Source organism: Pinus tabuliformis, chromosome 3_2 (genome assembly GCF_031772625.1).
Source record: "Pinus tabuliformis cultivar Carrire ecotype Pingquan chromosome 3_2, CPIR1, whole genome shotgun sequence".
Taxonomy (NCBI): Eukaryota; Viridiplantae; Streptophyta; class Pinopsida; order Pinales; family Pinaceae; genus Pinus; species Pinus tabuliformis.
In genome coordinates, this window is record NC_142302.1 from 1,179,324,590 (window position 1) to 1,179,334,982 (window position 10,393).

Here is a 10,393-nt window from a genome sequence, read left to right on the forward strand (position 1 = left end):
CCGTGGACATTTACCATCTTTACTTCACTATAAAGGCAAGATGTAGGATAATTTTTTGAAGTTTTTCTTTCTTTTAATATTTCTTATCATGGTGATATCAAAATGAATCACTGTCTATGTTTTGAATATTATTTTTCACACACACATAAAAGTTAAGTTGCATTTCTTGAAATTTTCATATTACATAGTAGATTGACTTCAAAACTTTATCAGCATTTCCCTGCCATAAGGGAAACCAAAGGTGGATTGGTAAGAATAATGTCCATGGGCTTGAAAAACAAAATTAGCCATAACCGCCATACAAAACTATAAGTAACAAAACACATAACAAAACCCATAACTACACATTAGGGTCAAGCATCCAAAAATGTCACTATAGCTGGATGATCCACCCTTGTACCTAGAGGTCCTTTAATTTTGAACTCACATTGGATCATCCTCCACTTGCACACAATCCATACTAGACCAACCCAGTTCCCCCTACTTCACCACAAGCCCTAGTGAGGCTCACGCCTTCCCAACCACGGGACAAGTGACCACTAACAAATAAACATTCTGCATATCAAAGATATACTAAACACCACCGCCAATAGGAAGTCTAACCTTAGGAAATTTTCACTTTCTCAACACAACAACCCCGCACAATTCGACAACATAAGAGAATAAAGAGACACAGTAACATGCAATAAATAAAACTAGGAAGAATAAATTATTCAAGGCCAGCTTTGATCCCCATGTGCTCTATAACTTCTACGACCACCCCGATTGTGGATTATAATAACAATATATTAATAGTATATAATCATACCTATAAATATAATTTATAGTTACATGAAAATGTATAACACTTATCATTAATTATTATAAATATTTTTATATGATTTAATTATTTAAAAATTATTTTCATATTTCTACTATTAAAATATAATATATATTATTAAAATATAATTATATAAAATAAACACACGATTACTGATTGTATTATAATTATATTATTTATTAAAATTAGACTATGAAAATTATCAATAATTTAATGTTATATGCATTAATGAAAAGCCATAGTTTATTTGTTCTATATTTTGGAAGGCTTTCTGACATATTTTCTATTTTAAATGGCCTTGAATTTGGCATGGATTACTTGGAATCGCAAGTTTAAGTTGTAAACTCTCCATAATCTGAGTGCCACAAGGGTTTTTTAGGGTGTTAAACCCATATATACAGTCAAAAGCCTATTTTAAACAACAAAAATTAAGATTTCGCCAAAAAAATTTCACAGGATTTCGGCCAAAACTTTAAAACATAACATGTTTAGACACTAATGTATGCACTAATGTTGTACTCTATGGCCCCGAGGAGGATAAAGTGTTAAGTTACTTATGAGGTCTTGGTCATATGATAAATAATAAAGCATAGATATATGGTCTCTACGAGAGATTTTTGTTAGCCAAAGAATATCAGATGGGCACACTTAAGGTTATGGGCGAGCCTCTCCTAATCATGCATCATTTGGTTAAAGGCTCCCTCCCAAAGGATAAATTGTTTGAGCAGTTTTGTAAGGTATTTAACTACAATATTTTGTTGCTAAGATATATTCACCTCTAGAAAATTATGTATTCCTATTCGAAAAGAAAAAATAATTGAATTTTTTTGATGAATTAGCTCTATAATGGCTGATATATTTGCTGCAAACCCAATACACAATTATATAATACAAATATTCTTTTCAGTTAAAAGAAAGTTATCAATAAATTAATGAAATCTGTCTCAGCATTGATATACTATAAACAATATCTAAAATTATGTTTATGTAGGATAAAATCAAATAATACAAATTTTTTGGGATACAAAAAAAATCATCAATAAATTAATGTTGTATGTAAATTTATATTAACATTAATATACTATAAGTAATATTTAAAATTATATTTATGTAGGTTTTCTTTAATAATAAAATTAAATTATTAATATTTATTTATTATAATTTTTTAAAATAATTATATAATTAATTATTTTAAAATAATTTATAAATTAAATTAAAAAAAAATTAATTACCATTACCATTACCATTACCATTACCATTACCATTACCATTACCATTACCATTACCATTACCATTACCATTACCATTACCATTAAAAAAAACAACCAACCAAAAAAATACCAACACTATCTCCATATTCTAACCCAAAAAACCAAACCAAAACAAGTTACTTTGAATTTATAACATTTCAATTATTACATATATTTTATTTCTCCTTATGCAAACATTGCAAAACATGCCCCTGTCCAATCCGCAATCCACACATATATTTTATTTCTCCTTATGCAAACATTGCAAAACATGCCCATGTCCAATCCGCAATCCACTTAAGCTCAGGGCCCAAGTTAAGCTTTTTTCTTAAGCTCAGGTCCAACTTAAGTTAGTTTTTTTCAGAATAAAATATGGTGTGATAAACCTAGGTTTTGTGTTTAAGTTAATTGTAAAAAGAAAAGTTAATTGTAAATTTCTGGAATATTTATAGAATAAGAAAATTAATTATTTGACTTAATTCATATTAGTCAAATCTAAAATATTTCTAAAATCCAAAATATTTCTAAAATCCACAATCTACAATTCAGACATAATACAAAACATTATATTGCATAATAAATCCCAATGCACATTAATAGAGATGTAGCAATCGAAGCATTCAGCAATAGCTACACAGCTATTTCTGTGGATTCTAATTTATCACATAATAAATGGTATTTCACATTAGTAGAGATCTATTCTAGGTCAATCAAATCATTCAGCGGTAGCACCACATAGCTATTTCTATGGATTCTTTTTCACAAATTACACCGAATTGAGGCCACCATGGATGCCCTAGTATACATTTGATCATCAATATTACTGGAGATTTCAAGTTTAACTGCAAGCAGACGCAGTCGTAGTGGCTGTAGAATCGTTATAAAAAACATGAGATTCCTTCACGGGACCTGTCTCCTCCTCGTCCTCTTCCGCGTTCCAGAGGAAATTGGCATACCCACCAACAACATAGCTGCAAAAGCAAAACACCATTAAATCCCTGGCAACTACACCGAGAATAGCAACTCCGTTAAATAAATCATGAAATTTGCAATTGAAGAATGGGTACCAGTCATCTGGCGCTGCTTCCACAGCTCGATGGAAGTATGATTCAGCACGGCGTTTGTCGTTGTAAACGTCCCATATAAGATTGGCATAGAGACACAGGACGTCTGCATCACCAGGGCTTGCCAGTATCGCCCTTTCATAGTATTCCTCTGCTTTCTTCACATCATTCCGAACCTGACACGAAACCCAGTACAATTCAACCCCGGTATTATTATATTAAATCATTATTCAGAAGGTAGTCGTATGTCAAAAGTATTATATATATATTCGATACTCATTGATTTAACTATAAACAATTTACCATACTTCATAGAAGTTGAGATTAAATCAAACAATCAAGCATGGTCATTGATTATCGTTCAGTTTTTCATGAAAACCCTTTCGTTGTTGTACAAAGAAACGATAGACAATGTACTAGAATAAGGCAATCTCGTTGAGAACAGTGCCACCGAGGTTTCTGACGACCCAGAATTAGAACTCTTAGTTAAATGACAGCGAAAAAATGACAGGTTTCCCTTCTGGGAGCTATATATTTATATCGTTATTCTTTTCAGATTTTTTTATATATATTTCAATCATCTTCGTTTTCATTATGTAACTAAGAGTATATTTACAGTTTGTGAGCATAACATCATCGAAGTATACTGTAGTTGACATCAGATTTATTTCTCTACCCTTATCATAATAAATGAATATGTTTTTTCATATATTTTTAATTTTTATGGATATGGGTTTATTTAAAGTATATATATTACATACTAGTTGAATATAGAGTTTAATTTCACATTTAATATTTCACATTGAGTAAATTTGTAAAAAGATGAGTGGAAAATGCGAACATAAAAATATTTTTTTTTCCTTTATAAAAAATATTGATTCCAAAATGATATCATCAATTTTATAAAAATATTGATCCCAAAATGATATCATCAATATTAATCATATTATCATTTTAATCATATTGCTATTTTTAAAGTTGGTTTTGTTAACAGATTCTTAATTTTGAAATTTACCCCCAAATTACAGGAATGTCTATTCAAACAAATAAACCATAAACCCAAAAACCAAAAACTATTTTAATACTAAAAAGACGTTGATAGTAGTACAATGATGTGTGGTTTAACGGTAAGTTTACTTGGGTGAAGTTTGGGAGACCGTAGTTCAAATCTCATTGAGTACACTAGCAGGCATGCTGTGGTGGATGCTCGAGAAATAGTGGCGGGATAAGAGTGGCGGGATAAGAGTCTCGCTTTCCTAAAACCATAGGATCTTAGTATATCTACTTGTAGGTAGTTGGCAGCTATGGTGGATGCTCGAGAAATAGTGGCAGCACGAGAGTCTCGCTTTGAGTATATCAACATAGGATCTTAGTATATTGACTTGCAGGTAGTTAGATGTACTCTTTGTGTTATAGTGGCAGCACAGAGAGTCTCACTTTGCTAAAACCATAGGATCTTAGTATATCGACATAGGATCTTAGTATATCGACATATGCTTTGCTAAAAGCATAGGATTTTAGTATATCGACATAGGATCTTAGTATATCGACTTGTAGGTAGTTGGATGTACTCTTGGTGTTATAGTGGCGGCACAGAGAGTCTCGCTTTGCTAAAACCATAGGATCTTAGTATATCGACATAGGATCTTAGTATATCGACATAGGCTTTTTAAAACCATACGATTTTAGTATATCGACATAAGATCTTAGTATATCGACTTGTAGGTAGTTGGATGTACTCTTGGTGTTATAGTGGTGGCACAGAGAGTCTCGCTTTGCTAAAACCATAGGATCTTAGTATATCGACTTGCAGGTAGTTGGCAGCTATGGTGGATGCTCGAGAAATAGTGGCGGCACGAGAGTCTCGCTTTGAGTATATCGACATAGGATCTTAGTATATCAACTTGCAGGTAGTTGGATGTACTCTTGGTGTTATAGTGGTGGCACGGAGAGTCTCGCTTTACTGAAACCATAGGATCTTAGTATATCGACTTGTAGGTAGTTGGCAGCTATGGTGGATGCTCGAGAAATAGTGGTGGCACGAGAGTCTCGCTTTGAGTATATCGACATCGGATCTTAGTATATCGACTTGCAGGTAGTTGGATGTACTCTTGGTCTTATAGTGGCGGCACAGAGAGTCTCGCTTTGCTAAAGCCATAGGATCTTAGTATATCAACATAGGATCTTAGTATATCGACATATCCTTTTCTAAAACCATAGGATCTTAGTATATCGACATAGGATCTTAGTATATCGACTTGCAGGGAGTTGGATGTACTCTTGGTGTTATAGTGGCGACACAGAGAGTCTCGCTTTGCTAAAACCATAGGATCTTAGTATATCGACTTGCAGGTAGTTGGCAGCTACGAGGATTGATCCTGGGGCTCCCATAGATTAGGACTAGTAGTTACTACCAATTCACCATGTGGTTAAAGAAAAAAAGACATTGATAGTAATTTTTTTTGGTGAGATGACCCTAAAAATCACCCAATAAGATATTTCATTTGTTTTGATGATTAGTATGGTTACATTAAGCAAATGCCAAAATCACCTTTATTTGTGGGAAATGAACAATTTCCCAACAAAAATAAAAAATAACATAACCATGTTTCTAGGTATTGAATTTATTTATGTATTAAAAAAATAGAAAGCTAAAATTTGGAATAGCCTATATCTTCTACCATTTAGTCTTTTCTTTTGTAATATTTTATACATTTAAGCTTGATGCATTTAAAAACAAATTTTAAATAAAAAACCACAATTTTAGATTACAACCTAAATTTCACAATCGTGCCAAAATTCGAAGTCTATTATTAATGTTAAATCTTAAAATCTCTCATTTAAATTTTAAAATATTATATATATATATATATATATATATATATATAACTTTAAATCTTAAAATATTATATATATATATATATATATATAAAATTAAATTTGATGAGAAAAGATAAATTTTTTTTTTCAATATTAAATTAAACTTATAGCCATTATCACATATTGTCACACTTATACGTTTAACCATTCTCATGAAATTTGAACATATAACACATGAGTTATAAATTTTAAAATCTCTCATTTAAATCTCAAAATATTATTTTATATATATTTGTTTTTTTTTTAATTTTTTTTCACTATTAAATTTAATAAATTAAACTTATATTTAGATAATATCACACTTACACCATTAACCATTCTCATGAAATTCAGATAATATCACACTTACACCATTAACCATTCTCATGAAATTTGAACATATAACACATATGAGTTATAAATCTATTTTGTTTACTTAGACATCATGAAATTTGAACATATAACACATATGAGTTATAAATCTATTTTGTTTACTTAGACAACACATGAAATTTGAACATATGACACACATGCTTTATAAAATTTACTTTGTTTACCTATATCTAGACAACAAAGTTGATATAACTAGATCTCTAAAATTTAAAGAATTTAAAACACTAAGGAAAAATAGGCTAATAAATTTTTGATACTATTTTGTTTGGATTCATACAAAATTTGAAGTCCAATACATGTAAAATATGATTTTAATTTAACATACAATTTAAAAATATATTGTAATAAATAGAGTAGTCAAACAAAAAAAAGATTGCTTAAAAAAAGATTGCTTATACTGGAAGGCTAAAGAGCTATATCCATGTTTTTTGGAGTATGGAGGTATTGAGGTATTGGTTGGTTAGATTCATCGACTAAGAGGTTGATGGGATGGTCCTAAGTTCCTAGTGATACTGTAGGGGCCTAAACACCACGATGTTTTTTTTGTTAACCATGAAGAAGGGTAAAAAGTATCCAACTTGGAGCTCAACCATTCCTCCTCTTAACTTGTCAATGAATTAGCAACAAAACACGCCTGAGAAACAAAACACTTTTTGCCAATATAATTCTAAAACTCTAAAAGAATTTATATCTTATTTGCACTTACAACCCACTTCGTAGATGAAGCTTGTCAGCTTGAATGTCTTCCATGTGAAGCATTGTTCTTTCGGTTTTTAAGCATGGCTTCTATAAGCCTTGTATTTTTAAGATAGATGGGTGAGACCTCATTGTGGAAGAAGCAAGCAATGTGTTGTAGTTTGAAATTGGATTCAACAAAATGTAGGTTGACCTCGACAACTTGATTGGGGTGTCATAGAGAGACAAATTGATCTGAGGCACGAAGACTCAAGAATTGAGTAGCGATAAGGGAAGGGATACACATGTAGAGTGGAAAAACGACTAGACTAAAGACAAGTTAGCTGCATGACAGACAAAAGTACGTAAACTAGATTACAAACCTGAGAAGCCATATTCCTTGGACCAGAATTGCTGTCCGAAATGCTTTTATACTAGCTATTTCCTTCTATTAACATCAATACCATTACTACATAAAACATAATATGAAAGACAAAATACGGGGAGCCATAAGTTTGAATGTTTCTATACTAGCTATTTCCTTCTCTTAACATCAATACCATTCCTACATAAAACATAATATGAAAGACAAGATATGGGGGGCCATAAGTTCATGTAAGTTCAAACTTATGCATATATGGGGAGAAAAATCATATTAAAGGTGAGGTGGAGAATGGCACAAGTTTGAAGGGAGAGTGCAAGTTGTCCTCCTCACACTAGGAAAATCACTTCCAAAAATCACCCAATTTGAGGGCATACAAATATTTTATATATTATTGTAATTATATATTTTATTTGTAAGGGTATACAAATATTTTATATATTATTATAATTATATATTTTATTTTTAAATTAAATTAATTTTAAGTAATTGTAATTAAAAAATATTTATATATTATTATAATTAAATATTTTATTTTTAAATTAAACTAAATTTTAAGTAATTATAATTAAAATAGAAATATGTTAATGTATTGATTAAATTTAAAATTGATTTAAAATAAAATTTTCAATTTAAATAATTAAATATAAATTATGAAAATGGAAAATTTTGGAATTAAAATGGATATGAAATTTATTTTTCAAATCTATCATAAATTTTTAATTTAATAAAAACCGAAAAACAAAAATAATTTAAGTGAACAAATTTTTGTAACTATTATAATAATTGGATCAATAATCATTTGTTTTTTTGTCAACATTATAAATTTCAATGTATCACCACCCAAATCAAACCGTATGAAAATATTTATTATTTTCCATAATAAAAATATATTAAAAACACAATTGAATGATTAATTTTAATAATATTGTAATTTCAATATATCACCACCCAAACCAAACGCTGCTTTAGAGAGGTTAACAATAAATTATTTATTTATTTTCCATAATAAAAATATATTAAAAACACAATTCAATGATTAATTTTAATAATATTGTAATTTTACAATAATAATAAATTAATTTTAATTTTTTTTTAGTGAATTGAAAGTTTATAAGTAGTTGGTTTGGAGTATGCTTTAACTGTGTTTACTTTCGTAAAAGCTTATTTATTTTTGGATTTATGGAAATAAGTTAACTTGAAAGTTTGAAACCCCAAAGTTTTCGAAGAGTGATCTCAAAGCTCTTTAAAGAAGATCATTAAGGTAGGATTTTGCCAGGTGGTTTTAACTAAGAGCAACCAATAATACTATCCCACTATTAGTTTAATAACAGAATTATAATAATTTTCTCATATATATTATCTCATTTAATTTCATAACAATTTAAATTTAAACCAAATGAATATATTACAAATGAACATATTACAAATCAAGAGCATATCCTTAACTCATAAAATTGTTTTTTTACGCAGATTTAAACGTACTACTAATCTTCGTCAGGACCAACGCATTTTTACTATACATATTCAAATTTCAAACATGTTTACTTAATTCATTTTCTTTGTGCTGTAAACCTTTATGCATAATAACATCCTACCTCGTACAAGAAGCGCGCATAGTTCCTCAACAACAGTGGATGCCCAGGATTTGCCTCTAACAGTTTCCTGTAATGACCATCTAGATTATTGTTTGAATCGCCTCCCCCTTGACCAACAGAAAAATCTTCTCCATCGCCGATGCCAAACCCACCGCCCACGCCTACCAGATTGGTCTCTGCTTCATACCCAAGTGATTTAACCCTAGAATACTTCTCCCTTGTATTATCATCATGATCGTACTTCGTCTTGGGCATATAGCTGGTCGGTTTCTCATCTGCAGCATCGCCATGAATGCGTTCCCTTTTTTCTCTGTCAAACTTGTGCAGATCGCTCTCCGATCGAACCCTAACAAAAGCCGAGGAATTGCAGCGTAAGTGAAGTAGCCGTGCTTTGGAGCTCGATCTTCTGTTCACTGGGAGATTGAAATCTGCGTTTCCTAATTCTGCGAGTAAAGGTGCAGAAGAAGATGATTTGAGGATCATATTGGCCAACGGTAATAGGTTTTAGACTAAAGCAGCAATATGAATTCAGTGCCGAGTATTGTCAAGCGAGTTTATCTCTGGTGCTTGGACAGAAAAATTGATTCAATTCTCTATAAATGATATGAGAAATATTATTGTAATGGATATATGTCTAACTGAGAGAAAATATGATTTTCCTTCACAGAATTCAGTGCAGAGTACCAGGAGATTGAATGTATTGAGAAAATTCAGTGCAGAGTACCAGGAGATTGAATATATGGAGAAATAAGGATGAATGCTGCCATCTGCGGTGGATAAACAAAGAGAAAGGAAATAGTGCTGGTTGGGAAAGATGTTCAGCAAGCTGATGTTGTCCTTGTGTCCGTGAACCAGTGCTAGCAATCATGCCAACTGTTCGGTTTTAAAAGGAACAACTGTTTGGCTGTCAAGGGACCAATTGCCAACTGTTCGGTTTTAAAAGGAACAACTGTTTGGCTGTCAAGGGAACAATTGGCCGTTGTGTATTATGTATTATGCATCAGCTTTCTGACAGGCATGCTTCACATTTCTCCTCTGATTGTCACGAGCTTCACAAGAAATTTTTTTACCTCCGTACACGTTTGCTCAACCTTCAGACCAAACCTGGGCGTTTCCATGTTTGATTTGGTGTTTGAGTGTATAAAGTTATGGGCTTTTCCATTTTTGATTTGGTGTTTGAGTGTATAAAGTTATATGCTTCTGCGGTAGATTGAAATAGGTTAAAAACAGATGTTACAGATATAACATTTAAAACACGTATATCCATCGAATATTGGGTTTATATAGTTTCATGTCATTTACTTACTGAAACTGCTTTTAGGATAGTAGTCACACGATCGAACATTTATAAA

General features: G+C 31.1%; 1 protein-coding gene across 1 annotated transcript; it reads right to left on the reverse strand.

Moving 5' to 3' along the window:
• Nucleotides 1-2,622: 2,622 nt before the first annotated feature.
• On the reverse strand, nt 2,623-9,875 carry LOC149184928 (uncharacterized). The gene is made up of 3 exons (XM_089419017.1): nt 9,042-9,875; nt 3,138-3,310; nt 2,623-3,041 (listed from the first exon to the last, which is right to left on the reverse strand). The coding sequence occupies exons 1-3, from the start codon at nt 9,522-9,524 to the stop codon at nt 2,909-2,911; spliced, it is 789 nt and encodes a 262-aa protein (XP_089275143.1). The 5' UTR covers nt 9,525-9,875; the 3' UTR covers nt 2,623-2,908.
• Between the last annotated feature and the right edge of the window lie 518 nt (nt 9,876-10,393).